This window comes from Macrobrachium nipponense, chromosome 33 (assembly GCF_015104395.2).
Source record: "Macrobrachium nipponense isolate FS-2020 chromosome 33, ASM1510439v2, whole genome shotgun sequence".
NCBI lineage: Eukaryota > Metazoa > Arthropoda > Malacostraca > Decapoda > Palaemonidae > Macrobrachium > Macrobrachium nipponense.
This window is the reverse complement of record NC_087219.1, coordinates 20,214,643-20,238,102: the sequence shown is the minus strand read 5'-3', so window position 1 is coordinate 20,238,102 and position 23,460 is coordinate 20,214,643. Positions and strand designations below refer to the sequence as shown.

The following is a 23,460-nucleotide window of genomic DNA, read 5'->3' as shown; positions in this document are numbered from 1 at the left end:
AGAGGGATAATGTGACTGCCACCATGAAAGTATTCACGTTGTTACTCAAATCAGTCACTTGAAGAATGTTTTAAAGGTGGTAATTTTGGATCGCTATCCCACTCTAGTTAATACGACAATAAATTCTCTTGTGCGACATTCAGTCAAAGTTGTGTAGTTTGATATACACTTGTAAATGCCTTTTGGCATTTCCATAAACGACGGTGTGCTAGTAATTCTCAGTTACTTCTAAAGGTATCTTTAGTTTTGTGATAATGAATATCAGTTATCAAGTGGATCTCGTGGAAGTGGTTATTGCAAAGCCATTTAGTGGGACATAGTTGCATCAATTACCTCTTTATTTTCTGTCTTTCTCTCTCGATATCTCAGCGTTTATCAGTCCTCTTCCATTTCTGAAACTCTGTGTTGGGGGCGGGGGAGGGACCACATTTCCCATCTCTGCTATCAGAGTGAAAAATCGCATTTAACCCAATAAAACAACAGTCGTTGAGGAACCGAAAAGCGAGAGAACGCGAGATCCCACGAGACCTTGCGAGAGTTGGCTCATAATCCGTCCGAACTCGCTTTAAAAGAAGATGAAGAAGAAGAAGTCGTCGTCTTCCACAACATTGTCCTACATCGTGCAGCCTCTCTTGAAACGTCCAGGGCACTCCATATGGTGTTTATTGACCTCTCCCTCTCTCTCCCCCGTTTCCCTCAGCCACCAGAGTCGTGGACAAGGGTATGTGGGGGTGTGTGACAATGCGGGCGAGGGGAAAAAACTTCAGAGGGGAAATGGTGTTTTGGGCGACCTTTCCCTCAGCGTTCGAAGTTCTAGAGTGAAATGGAAGTTGGCGAAGTTTTGCCTCCGTGTTACTGCACATTTTTTGCTGCAGTTTGTGTATTTGAAGTTCGTACACCTTCGTTCGCATTTCACGGCAGTTTTGCCCGAGAATCGCGCATTCTCTGAGCGATCATTTTGGGAATGAATTCGTACTTTACTGTTATTTCATATATTCAGTGTATGAAAGGCTCCGGTTGTATACCAAAAATTGTGAAATACTTTTATAAAAAAAAAAACTGGCATTTCTTACTGGTTGTCCTTATTTGATGTTTTGTTCGCTATGAAAATTCTTTCATTTTCATTCAGAAAAGCCTGGCCGATCCACTTCTGAAGCTAAGTGTATCTTAGTTTAACCCGACCACTGAGCTGATTAACAGCTCTCTTAGGGCTGGCCCGAAGGATTAGATATTTTCACGTGGCTAGGAACCAATTGATCACCTAGCAACAAGACTTACAGCTTATTGTGAAATCCGAACCACATTATATCGAGAAATGAATAACTATCACCAGAAATAAATTCCTTTGATTCAGCGTTAGCCGAGCCGAGAATCGAACTTCGGACCAGCTGATTGGCAACCGAGCGCGAAAACCATTTGTCCAACGAGGAACTTCTGAGTTTACATACCTTTCATTATTATTACGATTTTGGTCAGTGGTCAGAGGTCGTGCTTTAAAAGCAGACAAGATAGCTTTTATCTCCTTAACTGCTGAATCACAGAAACCACTTCACACTACATCGAGCCTCCTTTACAAATGAACCATAATTCTGCTCTGAATTTCACACGCGCTCCTGCTTCCCTGGATAACGAGGCTTGTGCCTTCAAGCGCTTTCTCGGTCTCCCAGTCCTTAAATACGTCTGCATAATGCTCCCTTTCCCTCTAGGCTAATGTTTTGCTTTCTCCGACACCAGCTGGCCCTTGATCAAGGTTTAACTTCCCAGTGGGAAGGTGGGGTTCTCTCTCCGTGGCAAGGCTGGCTTGGGTTTTTGTTTCAAAATATTTATATGCATTATATTTATGCTCACATAATACCCTCAGGCATTTTCGTTACTTAATCTTACATCTAGTTAGTGTGATGATCCCTTTTTTATACACCAGGTCTTACATACCTTTTTTTTATACTCATTCATAAATTACCAATTCCGCTCTAAAAGAGAGTTAATTTAAACCATTCATGAAACATTGAAGAAAGCAGAGATCACTAAATTTTTGAAGTCACTGGTATGATCAAACCGTCTGGCCTTCGAATTTGTAACAAGTTTTAAAAAAGTTATTTTGACTTAGGTTAAGGATTTTCCATACGTCCCTTGAACTTAAAGAAAACGGGCAGAGTGAAACTGAATAAGGTTCCTGGTATAGCTCAGCAAATATGCAAGGTTGTAATGACGTTGAGTAAGAGAGTACTATCCGTGATTTCTCTCTCTCTCTCTCTCTCTCTCTCTCTCTCTCTCTCTCTCCACCCTTTGATGGTTCCCTCATGTCATATGAACATGATGAATTACAATTTTTATCGGCCTTCCCTCTAGTTAGTTAGGTTTTTCCTGCATAAGTGGTAAACGTGATCCTCCTCGTGATGGATAGCACTTGCATGAGGAGACTGCTGAAGTGGATATCTCTCTTAAAACCTTCCACTTGATGCTCACTCTTTTTGACTAGACCCCCTTGTCTCTTTCATTCAGGCTTCTACGGATAGTCAACTCACGGTTGTGTATATTTCATAATAAGGAAATAAAGCCTAATCTATTAACAGGAAAGGTAGATGGCATTTGGGGTAGAAACCTATAGATCTGTGAAATTCCAGTAGGTGGATCAATACGTAGTGGTAGGCTACCTGGAAATTCTGGTCTGGGTATATGACGGCTGCCATGGCTAAGATCTGGCAATAAATTTAGAGGCAAAATTGATTCGATTTCAGGTTCTCCAGAGGCAGATCTGATTTCCAAATTCAAATTCAAACAACTGGAGTTGTTTTCTCAAGAACGTTCTTACGCTGCCTTATCTTGGTCACAAGAATTTTTGAGGTGGATTGGCCTAGTGTTTTCTTGCTGTTTATAAGTATGGATATCCACTCGCTGGCTGGAATTGACAGCTTACCCTGGAACTGGAACAGGAGGTTATTATTCCGCCGCTCGAGTCCCTAAGAAGTCCTGTAGGATTAGGGAAACTGGGCTCTGCCTAGGAGGCCTTAACAGACCCTAAAGGATGAGGACTTTGTGTCCTTTGACGGAGTCCATAACTATAGGCTGGACGTGGACCACTGTGAGCACCCATCGTTCCTGACCCGTGACACCTGGAAATCGGTTCCCTACCTCCAAGCTCCCATTTGAATAAATGGATAGAATTTGGGCCAAATGCCAAGCGCTGTGACCTACGAGGTCATTCAGAAAGAAAGAGAATAGAAAAAGTTATAGTAAAAGGGACGAGAGGGGTTGCAGCTAGGGGCGCAAGGGACGCTGCAAATAAAAACTTTATAAGTAATGCCTACAGTTCTCCGCATGATGTGCACTGACGGCACTGCCCTCTTACGGGGTAGATCCCAATTAGGACTTTAGGAAAAGGTCAGTGAGCTACATTTGAGCGTTTTGACCATGTACTTATGTTAAATAAAAAAATTAGAAACCACAGGATAAAAGGTTCATTTACTCTAATACTGATCTCTGGACAGAGTTTGTACGCGTAGGTTATTAATGGCTTGCAGATTTTAGATTACTGTTATCAGAACGTTTAAAAATGAAACCTATGAATAATGTTGCTGATTACTCCGAAAATAAATTAAAGGGATATATATATATATATATATATATATATATATATATATATATATATAATATATACATACATACATACACACATACACATACATATATATATCGAATTGAGAGGTCGATGGTTCGCGCCTGTCGGCCGCCAATTCTATTATCGCTTGATAAATTCCCCCTCTGTTAAACATATATGAAAATATATTAATTCCGAGGTAGAGCGAATCAGATATTAAAGGACATTTGTAGCTCGATATATGTATATGAATCACGGTAATGTGATAGACTTTTATAAATTATATATTATATATATATATATATATATATATTATATTACATTTACCCAAGGCCACAGGAAAAATAAAAGAAGGTACCCAGCGTTTCGTGTTATTTCAACACATTTTATTTTTCCTGTGGTCTTGGCTTAATATATTGCCACACGCTTTTTAGTGACATAGTATAATATATATATATATATATATATATATATATATATATATATAATATATATATATATATATATATATATATATATATATATATATATATATATATATATATATATATATAAATCATTCACCCTCTGATAAAAAAAATTTTGGATTTTGCACCATCCCGTTTTCCTCTTGGTCCCTAAGATGTGGACCAGATCAGGGCGCCGCCGGTCTGCAGGCAGCGTTTCATCCCCGCTTTCTTAAATCTTCATAAGATAGTTCTTTATTTTTTTTTCAACCATCATAGCGCGCACTTAGTTATAGTGGTGTGTTATTAAAACGAAGTACCTTAAAGAATTTTGTTTACGGTTGCAAGTTCGAATCACTCATGATAATGACTCACGTTTAGAAGTGCTTTTATTTTTGTTTCCTTTTATTTATGTTAGGCATTGAAAGTGGTGTTTGTTTATATATATATAATGTATGTGTGTATGTATGTACTATGTCCAAATACCTACATTCATCCCATATTTTTCCAGTTCTATTTGTCACTGACTATTGTATGCAATTCCACATCTGTTTATTATTATCCGCTGATCATGTAAGGCTTCATGTTATACCAAAAATACATCAACACACTCATCATTTTGGTGATCGTTTATGGCGAAGCATGAGACCGAAGCTCGAGGCTTTAACGCCTGCATTATAATAATCATTTCTTTTTTTTTTCCCCTCTCTGCGAAAGAATGCTATCAGGCGGTGCCATTTTTCAGCACCTTATGAGTGGCGTGTTGGCTGTGTTTCTTACCTTACCTTTTTTTCCAGTGGCGAGGTCTCACTCCATTCCTCGCCCAGAATTTTCCAGAGACAATTTTTTGCAATTTTGGAAACCTGTATTGCTTGAATGATATTTAACTCTCATGAGAAATAGCAGCGCATGTTTCTTGTATTAACCATTTCCTTTTCGAAGATGTTTAACCAGCATATCCAGCATCCTAGATATAAGAGGGCAGAAGAAGACTCGCATTTAATCAGTGTTAACTAACATCCTAGACTTAAGAGAAGAGTGAAGGGCGTTTGTTTACATGAGGGGACTTCAGTCCCACCAGTGTCTACAACATCCTTAGACATAAGAAAGCAGAAGAAGGCGTTTGTTTACATCCTTTGACCCACAACTAGAAAATGTTGTCCAACATCTTAGACATAAGAGAAGAGTAGAAGGCGTTTGTTTACATATGGAGATTCTATCCCACCAGCGTCTCCAACACCCTAGACATAAGAGAGCAGAAGGCGGGCGTTTGTTTACAGCTGTAAGATTCCATTTCACGAGAGTATCCAACATCCTAAACAAGTGAGATCAGTATGAGGCGTTTGTTTGCATGTGGAGACTCAAGTTGTGATCGGTCTCGAAACCCCAAGTCGAGAAGACAGAAAAAAAACCCACAAGAAACCAAAGGTATTCAGAGCAAGAGCTACTGCAGTCTTATTCACAGAAACAAAACTGTACCGATAAGAATAAACAAGGCGCACACTTCACCTGAACGAACGCCAGATGTAAAGGTGGAAATTTGAGAGTGACGCAATCAAGAAGTAGGTTGGAGTGCCTCCGAACCTGTCGGTTCCCTCTACCCTCCCTCCCTCCTTCCCTTCGCCTCCCTTATCCTTGCCCAGTAGCTGGAAAGAACATAAGCATTTTCTCCTTCCTTCCAGTAACGATTTCCGGCAACTGGAAGTCATTTATCCTCTTCACGAACTCCGAGAAAGTACGGGTGAACCCATTGCGTCTGACCCTTACCCTTCACCGTGTAGCAACCTCCTCTACATTTTCTGTTTTGCCCCCTTACAGTTCCACCACTCCTATTCCAACACCTATTTCCAGCAGCCAGAAGTGGTTTTGCCGCTCTACAAACGTCAAGAACAGAAAATTGTTGCCGTACAACATCCGCAATGTGCCCTTTTTACCCCCAGCATAATTTCTTTCCTCTACTACATTTCGCCGGCCACCCTTTCTCCCCGAGCGGCTATCTCCACCAAATGAAGATAGTTCTCCGACTTCACAAACTTCAAGAACAAAATTTTCAATTACCACGAAGCATCCGTTATTATGCCCCAAATCCCACCCCAACCCCCTTTTTTTTCGTACGGCCCCTTTCCCATCGTTATCCTCTTTTTCTTTCCCCCCCCTTTTTTTTTTAATCTTTCATTGTAAAAGAAGAATCCCCAATCTCCCTCACTAGTTGCTAAGTGTGTGTAGTGCTGTTAAAGAATATATATATATAATGTCTGGCCCTATAACTTTTCCCCTGATGTTTTCCTTTACGTTGCGTCTTTGCAATAATGCCTTGAAAGGCCAATTGCATCAACGCTTAGTCGCTTCGTCTCCCTTTTATTTCTCTCTCTTAGGAGCTTAGTGAGTGGTGTGTGCTGTACCTTTTCAAGGTGTTTTTTTTTTTACGTGTAATGCTGTGTGTGCAATGGCGTGTGCAACTGTGTGCATTTTGCAGTGGTGGTTTACCCCTTTTTCCAATAATTCTTGTTTGCTCTTTTGTCTGTGTGTTTGCCTCTTTTCACGTGTTTTTTTTATTACTGTTTGATGAACATTCTACCAAAATTCCTTCAAAACTTCTCTGTGATCATGTTATGAATATTTATTATTATTATTATAATTATTTAGTATCATTATTATTATTATTATTATTATTATTATTAATTATTATTATTATTATTATTATTATTATCATTATAATCATTCAATTGGACTCCAGAGTATCTAAAACGTACAGCTGATTTCGACTGCACCTGTTTTGACACCTGTTGACCTCCACAAATTTCTTGAGCATCGTGTGTTCTTCTTCCTGTGATAAATTCTCTCGACGAATATTATTGGATTTATTATATGTGTGTCGTTACCACTCCAAATTTATTAATAAACTTCCTGTCCCATTTCTCTGATGACTACACGACTCCTTGTGAATATTTCACTGATTGGTACTTCTGAAAATTTATTGTTAATGTGGATATTATTTTTTTTTTCAACTTCCTTCTTAAGCCTTTTACCAGGATTACTGTAGATTGTGCTCATGTTTTATTTTATTATTCAGAATCCAAACAAAAATTTTAAAAATTGGTGTCATATTTATAACAACATATTTATGCCATTATCAATTTTTCAGCTTTTTTCATAGTGTACGACATATTTTCATGTCATTTTAGAACTGCTTTTACCCCCCCTCCCCTGCTCCTTCTTATATTTTTATAGTTTTTTTTTTTTTTTTTAAACAAAATCGCCCTTTGAATCAGCCATAAAAAATTCTTTTTGGAATCGCTAAAATAATCCCACGGTCTGACATATAAAGAAGCCCAGTAATGGATTGAAAATATAGCATTTAAAATTGCTCTAAATCTGTAGATGACATGACTCTTAATAGACATTGGACCCCAGATTATAAGGATAAAGAAAAATGTATCGATTTTATTTTACCAAAAAAAAAAAGGAAAAAAAAGAAAGTTCAAATTCGTAACGTATAATCCAGAAGTCAATTCTATACTGTTACCGTCATGTTTAATGGAACCTATTTCAGTATCAATTTAAAATAAAATCCTAACCAAATCTCAAGTTTTACTTCGAAAATATCAAATTCCTTATAAAGATTTGTAAAACAAAATTGCAAGTAGAGTTTTTTTTCTGTGATAAATTAATTTATACAGATCGTGTTTTGTTTTGATGAAAAAAGCGATTTTCTCTGTCGAGATCTGTCTTATCCAGTGAAACTATTTATAAACAAATATCTTGCAGTGTTCTCTATGTTATGGATGAGAAATAGCACTATATTTTATGCCAGCCAGAACCCATACGTTTATATCACGGTGTGTAAAACATTGTATCACATTTGATTTTTTTAAATTTCATAATTATATTCCACATATTTTTTTTTTAATTGCCAGAACCGTTCGAGCTAATACAACATATTAAGATTTGAATGTCGGCATTTTTGTAATCTTCAGAGTGTTTTATTCATTAAAAAACGTGAAAGAATATTCAAGGCCAGAGTATCAGTTTCACAAATATGTATAGAGATTAAAGTAAATGAATAAATACAGCCTTGGCTTCAAGGCCCAATTCAGAGTTCATTCCAAGGAACAAAATTTCCAACCAAATAGTTTCTAGAGCGAATAATTCTTAGTGGTCCTTTTTTCTGTAGATTATCTTCGGTTTTTGAGTGGTTTTGATTTTCCTCGTTGGCTGGGGCGTTTGTGAAACCACGCATAGGCTTTTTCTCTTTTTATTACCATGACAGAATTTTGCCATAGACCAACTTTCATAGCTGTGTAACATCTCATTCAAATTCATGAGCTCTCTCTCTCTCATGCGCCATTGCTTGCTGGTGCCGTGTGTTTTATTTTCTATTTGTGCATCGATATTTCACGCTGTCACCTATTTTTGCATCTTATATATATTATATATATTTAATATATGCTCATCAACATAATTCCTCAAATTGCACAACCTTCGTTTGGACTCCCAAGTTTGTGTAACTGTCCATATATTACCATCCGTTCACATCCCCAACCCCTTCCCTCCTTATAATGCGCTTTCACTGACCACCCCTCCCCCCCACCCCCCGCTCCCCCCTCATCCGTCTCCTTGTGCCTCTGTCTGTCTGTCTGTTTGGCTATCGACTTCCAAAGCTGTCTGGCTAACTTACTGATTTGTCTTGTCTTGCTGTCTACTTGCCTAGCTGATGGTTTTTTCTCTCTCTCTCTCTCTCTTCCCTCAATCTCCTGTGTCTCTCTTAATTTATATATACAAGAGTATACTACATGCATATACCGAGTATATGTGCAACTGTTGACACTGGAAGTAAATGGAAATATAATAATCTGTATGAGAAACGGGGAGTCGTAGAAGAACAGAAATAAAAGGAAAATCATGCAAGATTTGCAATTTGCAATCTGGTAACATTTCCCTGTTAAATGCAACGAGTGATCAAAGTCTTATTGTTCTATAAACGATGGTGACTTTCCATTTTGCACTTGACTAAAATTTATCTCAAGAAAAAATTCTAAGTCGAGAGGTCTCTGTAATCAATTTCCAATAGGCCAAGGAGAAGCTAGTTCGTAGAATGGAAACGTCACTTCAAATAGACTATCAGTAGATTCCATTTTAAAACTTCAACAGGCCACAGTTGGCCCACAAGAAAACATTTGACCAGTAGGCCATGATCACCTTGGAAACGTTTGCTCATCTGAGGCTCCAATAATTGTTAAAAATATGTGTCTGAACCCTTATTGGTCCAAAGAAAGATAATTAGCGTGTAAATTTTGGCTCTGCTTTTAGATCAGAGACGGTGACTTGATCAGTAGAATAAATTAAACTCAAGATACTATCTGATTCCCAACCAGCACAACTGAGGTTTGACAAGCGGACTTAGATCAACATTGAAACTTATCTAAAGCCACAATTGGAAGAAAAGATTTGGCCAGTACTGTTTTTGACCCCCAATTTGTTCGAGAAGGAAATCTGACTAATAGACTGTAACCCACTTTGAGAACTGTCAGAATCCAGTAAATCCAGAAAGAAATTTGACAAACTAAAACACACTTTGTAACTCGTTTTAAGTCTCAGTTGGCAAAAATAAGATTTGACTAAAAGACCAGAGTAAACTCCGAGATTTATCAGAACTCACGTTTAGATACAAGACAGATTTGGTATAAAGACTACATTCAACTTGGAGAATTGACCTGACTCTAATTGGTTCAAAGGTGGAGATTTTACCAACAGATTAAGATCAATTTTGATACTTGTTTGAGGCACCAATTGGCCCAAAGAAGGAGACATGACCAATAGACTATAATTCACTTCAAGATATGTCCTAGACCATAGCTATTTATATTCATGAACTGTGTTTGATTAATATTCATATTATATTTCCTTACTTTTAGGATTCTACAGTTGCACACTTGATTATTTATAATACTTATATAATAATAAAAAAATATATTATATGTATATATATAGATATCATATAGTAGATATATATATATATATATATGTATGTATATAATATATATATATTATATATATAATAATATTATATGTATGTATATATACAGTCAGTCCTCAACTTCCCGAAAATCTGAGGCGCAGACTCGAAAGATATGAACCCTGAAGCCAAATGTTAAGCTAAAATATACATTGAAACGCCACATGTTAAACAAAATCAGAAGCAAATTTATGCAAGGAATGGAAAAATTGAATATTCACTAAAATCAAACACTTGTCACCTAAAAACTTTCAGTTTCTTATTCTTATCCTTGAACAGTCCTTTGACGGATTATCTTTTATGAGCTCCAGATAGTGTTTTAGTTATCTGATATACTGCACTTGAATATTGTACAGGAAAGTACTGTACATGTTTGTGCTATTGCTATGTAAAATTGTGGGGAAAAGAACAAGTCCCACGTATTCAAAATTCAACTGAGGCAAGAGTCTTGAAAGGAGCCTTTGAGAAAGTTGAGGATGCATGCGCGAACACATAATAGACTTTATAATACATATGCAAGTTCTTCCGTTCTGACACCACTTTCTTCTGCCTTCAAAAGCTGCCTCCTTCACAGTCCTGTATATTCCACACCTCTGTTGTGTGTGTTTCTGCCACCAATTACACAGCTCCACCCAGAGCACCCTCTAGGCCTATACCCCCAGTAAACCTCCCTTTCACCCCCCCCCCCCCCCCAACACCTTTCATCTATTTGGTTTTCTTCGACATTGGATTTTTCAGTCATTGTTTCGATGCCAAGTTTTAATTTCTGTCAATTGCCTTAAAAAAAAAAAGAAGCAAAAAGCCTTGATGTTTGTACCCACTATTCCTCCGGCTCCGGAATCTGTTTTCTCAATCTCTTGTCCTTTTTTTCTCTCTCCTTCTCACTCAGGGCCAGGCACCAGAAGCCGAGGATGAGAATACACCACAAAAGAGGGTGGATAAAATCTTCTCACAGATGGACAAGAACAACGATGAAAAGCTCACCTTGGATGAATTCAAGGAAGGTTCCAAGGCCGATCCTCGAATCGTTCAAGCCCTTTCCCTCGGCGACAACTAAAAGAGAAAAAAGCCAAGTTCGTACATCCGTTCAAAAGAACTACTCAGTCATTCAATTGTCTGTCGGGGGATTTCAAATCGAGGGTTCTCTCAAAAAACACTCTCTCACAGAAGACACACTTTCTCTTTATTTATACTTCTTTTTTTTATTCTTTCATTTTCATTCCTTCATTGATGCGTTGATGTCGACTTCTAGGGAAATTAGATTTAGATAGTTTTTATTTTGTGATGTTATTTGTGTCATGAGACTAATGCTGTTTTCTTTTCTCTTCCCTCCCTCCTCCTCCTCCGCCTCCTCCTCAACCATCCTGCCACCAAATGTCACCTGCTGCTGACACCACCTCCCTCCTCCACTCCTCCAAAACCTCGGGGCAGGGCCAGGCGCCGGAAGCAGATGATGATAACGCCCCACAGAAGAGAGTTGACCAGATCTTCTCCCAGATGGACAAGAACCACGACGAGAAGTTGACGCTGGAGGAGTTCAAAGAGGGCTCCAAGGCCGACCCGCGGATCGTCGAAGCGCTTTCTTTAGGAGATAACTGATCACCTCTGCTTCTTCTTCTTCTTCTTCTTCTTCTTCTTATTCTTGGCTTTGTTGTTTGTTTGTACGTCTGGTTTTCCCTTTCATCCACTCTTATCTTTTTGCATTCTCAAGTCATCGTCTTACTTACTCTCCTCGACCGCCATCATCAACGGTGTACAAGAAGAAATTTGGCAGGTGAAAATGGCTGTCTGTCTGCGGGCACTACCGCTCTTGATGGCGGTGGAAGCATCAGCAACAATTATCATCATCAGTGTTTCTATCGTCATCCCCAACAACAGCAACAGCAACAACAACAGCAGAAAAAACAAGAACAGCATGAATAGCAACAACAACCGGACGACATCCCTCGTCAAATCACGTGACCTCAACGAGCCTTCATCAACCATACCACGTGGCCCCGGCGTCTCTTGCACAAGTGGGACGCGTCTCAAACGAGCCAGCGTCGCCTTCGCTCTGAAGATCTCACCTTATTGTCGCTATTCCAGCAGCCCCCTGGAAGCATCGCAGATTTGATGGTTTTTATTAGAATCACCAGACAAACATCAGTTTTGGAGTCTCGTAAAAAAATTTTTAAAAATAAATAAAAAATTGTTCTTTACGATGAAAGTTGTCGCAATCAATCCGAGTCGAAGTCTTTGAAAAACATGAACAAATCACCGAGTACCAGAACTGATGTTTAGAGCAAAAATCTCACTGAAGCTGGCAGGTTCTCAGCTTTCCTCGACTTTAAAAACGTTTCCATGATGATGCGTCTCGATTTGCAGCCTCAATAAAAGTTCTCGCGAGTTCTTTGGAAAGCCAAGACCCATGTCATGACTCCTGTAACCTTATAATAATAATAATAATACTAATAATAATAATAATAGCTCTTGGATTCTTCTAAGCTAAAGACATAAGCCAAGTTTTCTTATGCTCACCATGTCGAACTTTCGAAGTTTACGGCTCTTTCGAGTCTTGACTCGCATATTTTCCTTCCTTCTGGTTCTTTCCTTCCACGTCGCAAGACTTAAAACTTTCAACCGCAGATAAATCCAAACATGGAAGATGGAAAGAAGCCACAATGACGAATACAGAAAGGTCAGACGAAAGAGAGATTGGCTCCGATCAGTAGGGTATGAAAGCCAAAGATGTGCATTTACGGGTTGTTTCATAATACAAGATTCATTGGACATTTTTCCCTTTTCTTGCGGTCGCTCTTTCGTTTGGAATTCACCAGTCGCAGTCACGCCTCAGGATATATTATGAGTTCGTCAGTAACGGTTAATACTAGAGTAGATTCACATCAAGCGTGCATTTGATGTCTAGGCCAGTCCCTTACGACGCTCCTGATTGGCTGTTGATAAGCCAATCACACGGAAGGAAACTTTGTCTCTCGAGAGAGTTCACATAGGCAGGATGTATGTCCCATCTCTCCAGAGGGATATTTTTGAAAGACGTATCCCCCAGGAGAGGTGGAAGAACATAGATCCTACCCATGTGAACTCTCGAGAGAGACAGAGCTTCCAGCCCTGTGATTGGCTTATCAACAGCCAATCAGAAGCGTCGTAAGGGACTGGCCTAGACATCAAATGCACGGCTGATGTGAATCTACTATAGTTAAGTCACTCGTAAGCTTGCGTTCCAGAGACATGTGCTTTAACTTACCGCTAGACCTATAAAAAGAAAATAACACTTTTCAGCGATGTGGACTAACAGATACTAACCCACAAATATTAACCCTTGAGGAACGTCACGAAACATTTTGTTAATTGTAACAAAACGAACGATTCGTAGGGTCTCAACTCTTGCAAGTTGCGTTTTTTTTTTTTTTTTTCCACAACAACTCGTTCAGGAACACGAACGGACGCATCCTCTGCTCTAGAGTGAGTCGTCCAGCCCGCATTTCTTTCCATTCAGAAACTGAGTCATCCCTCGTATGTTGCAGAAAGACTTTTATTGAGAGAGAGAGAGAGAGAGACTGACTTGCATGTGTACACACACACACACACACACACACACACACTTAATAAAACATAATATTCATATTCCTGTTTGAAAGTGTAGGCAACCAAACTCCATACGCTGGAGAATAGCTACGGAATAACTAACCCACATGACATATATACGTATGCATGTATGAATGTTTGCATGAATGATGTATGCATCCACGTAAGCAACACATAGACACAAAATTACCTCATAATCAAAAATTATTGCAGGTAAAAAAAAAATGAAGTCAATACTCACAGAGTAAGTTCTACCCAACAGCCTGAGGGAGGGAATTCCCTCCGTTTTTTTTGGTCGCCCTAAATCGAGGATTTCAAAAACCTCGGAAGATGGAAAGAACCTTCGTCACCCACAATTCTTTAGCGGTAACGAACAAGAAGTGTTGATCGCGAGACGTTTTGAGATAATGACAAACATTTGCTCATTTAATGACAGGTTAAGTGGGAAGGAGGTTAGAGAGCACTGTTTTCTTTTTTCTTTGTCAGTTTAGAGAGAAGAAGCAGCGTCATTCTGTGAAGTGGACTTTTCCTTTTTAAGTGTTTTGACTTTTGGATTCCCAGACGTGGGACAACTTTTTCCTTTGGTGCAGTTGTGTTCGTGAATAGTATCTCATAATGGGAGATTTTTTTCTTTAATAATGTTCATAATGGGAGATTTTTGTATCCTGAAAGAGGATAAGTTTGGGTATTTAAAATATGGAAGTATTTTTTTTTTTAATTCTTAATACCTGCGTAGCACGGCGCCACGATCATGAATTCGTTTCGTCCTCCTTTTCAATAATCCTAATTATTCCTGCTCTACAGACTTCTAAAGAATTCTAACTTTGGACTCCAGCGCTTCGTCTTTTGCAGTCCTAATCACAAGCCACCAGAAGTCATATACTGCCAAAGCTCCCGGCGTTAAATAAGGAACTTTTCAGACTTGTACTTCAATCGCGTGATCCGTAGCACTCTTTTCGCGCGTTCCCAACTCGACATAACAGCGCAGACGATGCTAAACTAACTATAGTAGATTCACATCAACCGTGCATGTGATGCCTAGGCCAGTCCCTTGCGACGCTCCTGATTGGCTGTTGATAAGCCAATAACAGGGCTGGAAACGCTCAGCCTCCCTCGAGAGTTCACTGGTAGGATCTGTGTTCCACCCCTCCTGAGGGATAAGCCTTTCAAAAGTATCCCTCAGGAGAGGTGTACACATTCATCCTGCCTATGTGAACTCTCGAGAGAGACTGAGATTTTCCAGCCCGGTGATTGGCTTATCAACAGCCAATCAGGAGCGTCGTTAGGGACGGGCCTAGACATCACATGCACGGTTGATGTGAATCTACTATAGCAGCTGCTGTGTTGACACGAGATATAACATACTGCCCCAAGAAATTCCAGACGTTTGTAGCCCAGACACAGCCACAAATAATCTTTTACAATGACAACTGACGTTCAAATGACCGACATCTGTGACTCCCAACCGCGATTACACGATCCAGGTGGGAATCGTCTCTATTCCCGAATTCGAGAGACGACTCAATAAGCGTTGGAGAACTCCCACTGACTCTTCTCGCCATCGGGTCGGATTCGTGACATCTGCACGAATCACGAAATGTTGTTTTAAGATGGTGAATAAAAGGAGTTAAAAGGAAAAAAAAAAGGACGCGAATCAAAAGCGGTGATCGTGATTCAGAGGATAGAAAGATGGAATCGCCCGCTCAAGTCTCATAGAAATAAGCGAGAAGTTGCAATATGCAGGATGCTTTTCCCATTTCTTTGCGAAGGACTTTGCAAGATGGAATCCGCTGTGGTATCACGCTTAAACACTTATTCCAGTTCGCCTCATGAATCTACTACCATTTTTTCTCGGTCCGTCTTGTTTTTCGTCTCTTGGTCGTCAATGCAGTTAAAGTCGTACCACAGTGCTAGTTGTCCTTGTCTGTGACGTAGAGTATATTTAAGCACACCTCCAGAGGCCTGTAGAACGCAACATTATCAATAATATAATCGCTTGACAACTTCGAACAAAATTCATTGTATCTTCCGCATGAACATATTTTTGTTCACCCAAATAACATTCAAGTCTATATTTCTTCTATATCTGCCTCGCTTGACGTCTATATAGCCATGTTTATTTTTCTCTCTCACGGGGAGTGCTCAAATGTATCCTCTATATGCTGATTATAAAGAATTAAGATAATGGTGATTATGAATCAAAGTGAGACCGCTGGGCGTGACACGAAGGTTTTTTTGAAATATCACAACTCGTATTATTTCTTTGATATGCCTTAGGCAAATAGGAAAAAATATCAGAGATTTAATCGGCTACTCCTTAGTGTCTTTGAAGTTTGTTTATTCCTGTTATCAAGGCTTATAAAAGCCATTTGAATATATAAAACAAATAAATCATTCTCTGATTTATTAAACGCATTTTGACGATAGAATTAATTACTCGGCATCTAGGGGTTAAAACGTCATTCTAGGATGTTTGAACAGAACTGTTGAAGAATTCTAGACACTAAAACAACGTTCATTTGATCGAATTAACTTGCAGACTCGATCAGACTTCGTTCGCAAGCGATATGTTGAGCACCCTCAGTGGAGTGATCGGTATGGTCTTGGCCTGCCACCTCGGTGGCCGCGAGTTCAATTCTCGGGCATTCCATTGCGGTGTTAGAGATGTGTATTTCTGGTGATAGAAGTTCACTCTCGACGTGGTTCAGAAGTCACGTAAAGCCGTTGGTCCCGTTGCTGAATAACCACTGGTTCCATTCAACGTAAAAACACCATACAAACTATATTCTAATTCAGTTTATCATAATGAAAACTCCTTTTCGTCACTTCAGTGGTCCGTGAACTAACCCTATCATAAACTATGGTAATGATTAATGTACATATGCATTTGTAATAACCACAATGGCCTCTTTTTCAAGTTCTCGAGTTTCAAACCATCTCAGCTCATCCAAAAAGAGTGAAGAAATGGGGAGGTTGAAGGAGGTCTTTGTTGGCTGTTACAAACACATACTCTACATCTGCTAAAAGTGACCAGTAGATTCTATATATGTATACACATATAAATATAAAATACATAATTTCATTCACGTTTTTTTTTATTATGGTTAATATATATAAATATATGCTGCAAAGTGCCCCGCGTCAGAAACTTGTGATAATATAACTCGCATGCGTTTAAAAGTGAAAAAAAATAAAAGCTTTGTTATTTTTTTCTCTCTCTCTCTCTCTCTCTCTCTCTCTCTCTCTCTCTCTCTCTCTCTCTCTCTCTCTCTCTCTCTCTCTCTCTCTTTTACGCCTAATCTCTTGGAAGGTAGATGATCGGCTATGAGTGTACCTACTTCGAATAGGCCTATTTGTAAGAAGGAAAACTTGACATGCAATAATAGGCAGATGTTGCAAAAATCGATTTTTATGTTAATATATATATATATATATTTTTAGTTCACGACAATCGCATAATATGTCCTTATATCTAAGCATGGCGTTTAGTTTTGTGAACTACGACACATTTAGATTTTGTGCGTGCTAATCATAAATGATAAGATTTTGCAAACGTGTAAGACTTGAGCCATTTGAAATATTTTGCATCAGATTTTACAGTCAAGTCTATTGCATATTTTTGTAAATTACCACTTAAGCGTTCTTTTGAATTAGACCCTGTGCATTCTTTAACTCTTAAAAGGAAAAAATACCAATTTAGCTTAGGAATATCAGGTTTAATCAACACATAAAAAAAAAAAGCATTTCTGATCAAATAGCCTCTCTTCTATTTAGACAAATTGACTGCTGAGCTAAAGCTTTTATTTATAGCAGACGCTTATTATTATAATGCTGTATTAGTATAATCTGTGACGAACAAAGAATAATCATATGCTAATGAATTCCAGGATGAAAGATAATTCATTATATGCTTGCTCAGTGCAGTAGCTTTTTATGATATATACAAGCACAGTATTGGCTACAGAATGTGAAATTAAATCCTTTTGTTGGAGGTAGATCATTTATTGATGGGAAATATGAGTAAATCACTGGTTTAATGTGTATAAGTAAATCATTTATTGATAAAGTTAATCATTTATCGAAGGAAAGTATAAGTACATCACTTGATTTAATGTGTAATAGTAAATCATTTATTGATAAAGTAACCCAGTTATTTGGGTAATGTATGAGTACATCATTTATTGATAAAGTTAATCATTTATTGATGGAAAGTATAAGTAAATAATTTTTTTTATAAAATAAATCATTTATTGATGTAATGTGTGAGTACATCATTGCTGATAAAGTAAATTTATAAACATGAGTAAATCATTTGTTGACAAAGTAACCAATTTACTGGTGTAATGTATGAGTAAGTCATTTGTTGGTTAAGTAAATCATTTATTGATATACTTAATGTATTAAGTAAATCATTCATTGCCGTCATGATTTGCTGAAGCTGAAGAGGAGGAGGAGAAGGAGAAGGAGTCTAAGCAGTGAGTGTTCGCAAATGATTTTCAGTCTTGTTCACTTATCGTTTATACATTTTTAAAAGCATCCCACCGCTTACACCAGATAGCCAAGCCTACTGCGGAAGTTAAAAAAAAAAAAAAGGAGTTTTAAATTTGCCAGAAAGTAATTGAAAAATGTTAAGCTGCTTTCTTTCTTTCGCCCTTTGCTTTGGTAAGTTTTATTCAAGTACAGGATGTCCACAAAGTCCCAGCACCATTCTGAGCAATAAATGCTTGTAATGGTACTGGGACTTTATGGACACCCTGTATTAGCTACGGTCATGTCATACTCATTGGTTGCACATTTCCTTTCGAGCAAAAGCACGATCAAGCAATGCTCATAATAGCATGAGTCTTGAAATGGAACAAGATATCCACTGGTATGTTTGGATACAAATATTTAAAGATAAATCTCTACAGGTTCGTTTTTAAATGTATTCTACATAACTGTGGATCTGTAACTCCAACATTCACGATTATGAGACGAATAGAAGTTTGAGTCAGTTTTTTTTTTTTTCAATTGACCTTTTTTTTTTTAACCAAACCTCACGATTATGTGACGAATAGAAGTTTTTTTTTCAAAATTCACGATTATGTGACTTTTTTTTTTTTTTTTCATTTTTAAAGGTGTCAAAGAGTCTTTATTGTTTGGCCCTTGGTGAATCCACGACTCCATTCCGATGCTTCTTATTCATGAACCCCCCGGGCTATGGTGGAAACTTTTGGGTGTTTTGGTTCGAGTACAAACTTCTATTTAAGATTTACCCGTTGTCTCTGGTGTTCATACTTCGTAAAATCGACTCTTCAAAAAAAAAAAAAAAAAAAAAAGGCTGCTGGCGTTTTCATACCTTTCTTCGAACTTTCGATCAAACGATAAAAAACAGAAAAAACTTTTAATCAAACCTTTCCTTTCCATATTGATGCACGTATTCAGGTATATTCCCTTTTGTCGAATGTTATTGATAACACAGTTATCTACCACAGTCATTCCGAAGCTTGATCTGACTTGTATCACTGTACATATATATTATATATCAATGTGTTCACGATCCGTTTCAGAAAGAGGTTGTTTTAATGCTTCAACGCCTTGTCCTAGATCAATCAACAGCTCGTAGTGTTGTCTTGCTAAAATAAAAACATAAAAATAAATAGAAAAAAAGGGTTTTAGCTATTACTGCTCGCTCTCTCTCTCTCTCTCTCTATTCAGGCCACAAAGAGATGTTTATATTTTCCACCCCACAGTTGTAGGAGAATGGCCCTTTCCACTCCACCTGCCCCCCCCCCCCAAAGCCCCCCCCCCCCCCCCCCGCCCCCCCCCCCCCCCCCCCCCCCACGTCCCCTCTAATCGGAAGAATGACGACCCGTTTTATTCGGTTATTATCGAGGACAATCCGTTGCGATCGGCGAGCAATCCTTTGGTCCCTCACCCCAACCCCCGAAAGCACATAAGGTCCCGTCTTTTGTTATGGCAGCCACGGGAGGAAGTAGAAGTAGGCCTCACCCTCTCGGTTGGGTTAGGCACACTTGGCCACTCCATCTATTAGTAGACTTCTCTATGTGCTTCATACTATTTTTTTTCCATTATTTCAATCTGTTTTGTATGAATTTTAACGAGCGTCAATACTGCCATGACAGAACGCGCCTCTGAAGTCCAGTTAAGAGTTGGTTGCATGGCGACCAACGCGGATTATGATAATCAAGTTTAATCTTTGGTTCCGTGAAAACCGCCAGAAGGGTCCCTTAGTGAAATCATTCGACAAAGTCTATGAATATGTTTAGCGTACTTCATATTCTCTCAAGAATATCCTCCCCTGGCACACCTGGGCCACACACGGCGAAGGTGTACTTTGTGGCGAAGTACCTTCCAGGAAAAGGAGAAACCTGATGTTTGTTAATATTTGTTGTCAAGACATAATAATGATAATTATAATAATGATAATGCTAATTTGTAAGAGTTCCTTTGTGAGAATCTGAACTGATCAAAAAAACGATATTTTTCATACTTTTCAAATGTTCTTTTTTGTACTTCTTTTTTTATTTTTTCTTTACGCGTAATATGTAGTGAGAGGAGTTTTGTGTTAGAAGAGAAGAGTTTGCTTGAAATAATAAATATGATAATGGGAACACTTTTTAGTCATAAAAATATACAAAAGAAGACAAAAAAAATAATAATGATAATGGCATAAAGTGTATATTCATTCTTTTCGAACAATACAACTCTCAAGTATTATATATATTATTATACCCCCAAATGATTTCATATTTGTTATAAACTAGGTCCATACTTTGACAGGCTTTTGCATGTATATAATATAAATAATATATATCGTTAAACAGAATGTCTACAGCTCTGTTTTACATTGATTTATAAAGCATTGTGTAAAAATAATAAAAAAAAAACTCATTACGTTTTTGTATAGGATACTCAGAACACTTTAAGCCCTTGTGTGTTTTTTCTGACCTTTTGCTGTTATTCAAAACAGTGGTATGAGTGAGAAGATATTATAAGTCTGTCTTTTCTCTCTCTCTCTCTCTCTCTCTCTCTCTCTCTCTCTCTCTCTCTCTCTCTCTCTCTCTCTCTCTCTCTGAATGCTTTTTATTTTTTACTGGTGGTTTCCTGTTATCATACTCTCTCTCTCTCTCTCTCTCTCTCTCTCTCTCTCTCTCTCTCTCTCTCTCTCTCTCTCTCTCTTTTCAAAGAAAAAGCAAAACCTCATATATGTCTCTGTTCATCTCTGCCCATTCTCCCAGTCTTTAGTAATTAAGGAACTTTTTCAATATTTTCAAAATAATGTCTACTTTTTATATTCATACTTGTGCAATAATTTGTTACCAGACCTATGCACCGTGTGTTGTGAGAACTGTCGATATGTTAGCGACAATTCCCCACTTATTAGGAAGGGCTAACTGTCGCTCCGCCAGCGCCAATTCCTCTCCTATTAGAGGCGGAAACTGTCGCTCTACTAGCGGCAATTCCTCTCTTATTAGAGGAGGAAATTGTCGCTCCGCTAGCGGCAATTCCTCTCCTTCTAGGTGGGGGAAACTTGTCGCTCCGCTAGCGCCAATTCCTCTCCTGTTAGAGGGGAGCTTTTGGTAGCCTCATTCATTTTCTGCTAGGGAGAGAAACACTACATGTTGTTTTTTCATGGAATCTCCAGCCTTAAGGCGTCTGCGAATTAGGCTCACTGTTCCCTGCAAGTGTCTTTGTGTAGCCTAACGAGAAGAAACAAATAATAATAATAATAAGAAGTTGTTTTTGTGTCAGCCGCTGGGAAGTAGAGACGCAAATGTTTAAGTTTTGTTTCGGAATTTGCAGTAGCCCGTATAGTTAACTATTCTAGCGACAGCTTGTATGACAAGTATTACTACTACCACTACTACTAAATGAGTATTTAAGTGACAGCATTTCCGGTTGTCTAGAGCGCTCTCTCTCTCTCTCTCTCTCTCTCTCTCTCTCATTGTACATCTCTTGCAAGTAGCCAGAGCCTGCATTCTCCACCCCCTAAGGCTGGTCCGTTCCCGTCTCTATGTTACTAATTACCAGACGATGCTAAACCTCCCTTAAACAACCCTTCGAGAGAATGAAAAAGAAGCCATTAAACCTAACCAAGTCTGCATTTAAATATGACTAACCCAAAATGATGATAAAAGAAGAAAAAAAAAAGACTGTTCATTGTTGTCCGTTAAATAATTCTATAGTTTTTGAAACACGACCTTTCACCAGAGGGTTAAATAACACTTGAATATTTCACTTCCAACCCTTAAATCTCACCAGATAATTCATTTTCTTGTACATTGTAAAGTTGGTTTCACCTTTGTATATATAGTATATACTGTTCAAATGTCCTTTTATTTTTTATTCTGTTCATTTCACTATTTAAACATGAGACTCCGAGGGTCTGAGATGTAGAAGTAACGAAGACAAATTTGTAAGGAACGAATAAAGCTTACTGCAAATGTCTCACTGCCCACTGACAATCCTTCGGTAGTTTTTTCCCCAAGATATGAAGTTCGTAACGTCACGTCACAGGAACTGGAACCTCGTGACTCATCTCAAACAGTTGCATCATCACTGGGAAGACCAACAACTGCAAAGGACAGTTCAGGAACGGAGGAAAATGATAATACGAACCTATTTAAGTGTAAAGGTATCCCAGAAGAAGTGTTTGAATGTCACGTATAAAGAGAAACACCTGAAAGGTGTCTTTGTTGATACCATTTCCTTCTCGTCTTTTCTTACGGGTGTTGGGGATCACTCACGAGTGATGTCACTCAGGGTCCCTCCCCTCCATTTAAAGCCCTCCCCCCCACCCCACCACACATTCAAATTCTCGCACCATTTTAAAAATATCTAACGCGAAGAGATACGTGTATATGTATACACATATACACAATTATTTCAATGTGGTGGCAATTACAAAAATAACTTTCATTAACCATTATCATGTTTTAATCTAAAAGAAAAAAAAGAAGCACACTCACATCCCGAAACATTGGATTTCCCATAAATTTAAATTGCATTTGAACCTTAAAGAAATAAAACTAAGAATTTAAAGAAGGGTTTCTAAATGGAGGTTTGGCAACGGTCTCGTAGTTTCTTCTTTAAAAAAAACGCCACCTGTTCTAGACAGTCCAATAAACAGGTAGATTAGAAGGAAAACCCGTTGTTTATTATAATATTCATGTTGTAAACACGTTTGTATTATTTCCATCCTTGCCTTCGACTCCAAAGGGAACATTGTGTGTGTGTGTTTATATATATATATATATATATATATATATATATATATATATATATATATATATATATATATATATATATATAATACATACATATTTATATATATGAATCCAAATGTGAAGCACAAAGTTAAGGTGAAATATGGCGTGGCATTGTCAAAATGGAGGTGAATCATATTTCTATGGATTCAGAAATTTAGAAAAAAAATATATATAATTGCCTGAAACAACTACTTAAGAAAAAGTAAATAAATTACCAGATACAACTATCACTACACAGATGTTAGTGTTCTGTGGAATTCTCTTAATAGATGTGTAAACAATAGAAAATTATAGGACAAAATCATTACTGGTCATAGATATTGCCGTTAGTAGCCGCAAGGGATTACTGTCAATGGCTACAAAATACTTGAGGGTCACCTGTCCAAGCACTGATCAAGCTCAGCGCTACTATACAGTAAGTCTACTATCTGAAGCTTGATATTAGTAGATGCTAATAACGTTGGTAATAAAACTGCTGCTATATTCTAAACTTTACTTTGAAGCAATTTCTGCCCCTTCCCTCATCATTGCCAGACTTTGGAA

General features: G+C 38.1%; 1 protein-coding gene across 2 annotated transcripts in view; it reads left to right on the top strand.

Moving 5' to 3' along the window:
• LOC135203004 (frequenin-1) overlaps nucleotides 1–22,827 on the top strand; it is a 460,659-nt gene extending 437,832 nt beyond the window's left edge. Inside the window, exons 7-8 of one of the 2 annotated variants that reach the window (XM_064232559.1) lie at nucleotides 10,950–11,133; nucleotides 11,492–22,827. In XM_064232559.1, the coding sequence (XP_064088629.1) occupies nucleotides 10,950–11,117 (168 nt within the window). In that variant the 3' untranslated portion in view covers nucleotides 11,118–11,133; nucleotides 11,492–22,827. The remainder of the gene's footprint in view (nucleotides 1–10,949; nucleotides 11,134–11,491) is intronic. The other variant, XM_064232560.1, reaches the window with a different exon arrangement.
• Nucleotides 22,828–23,460: the final 633 nt, after the last annotated feature.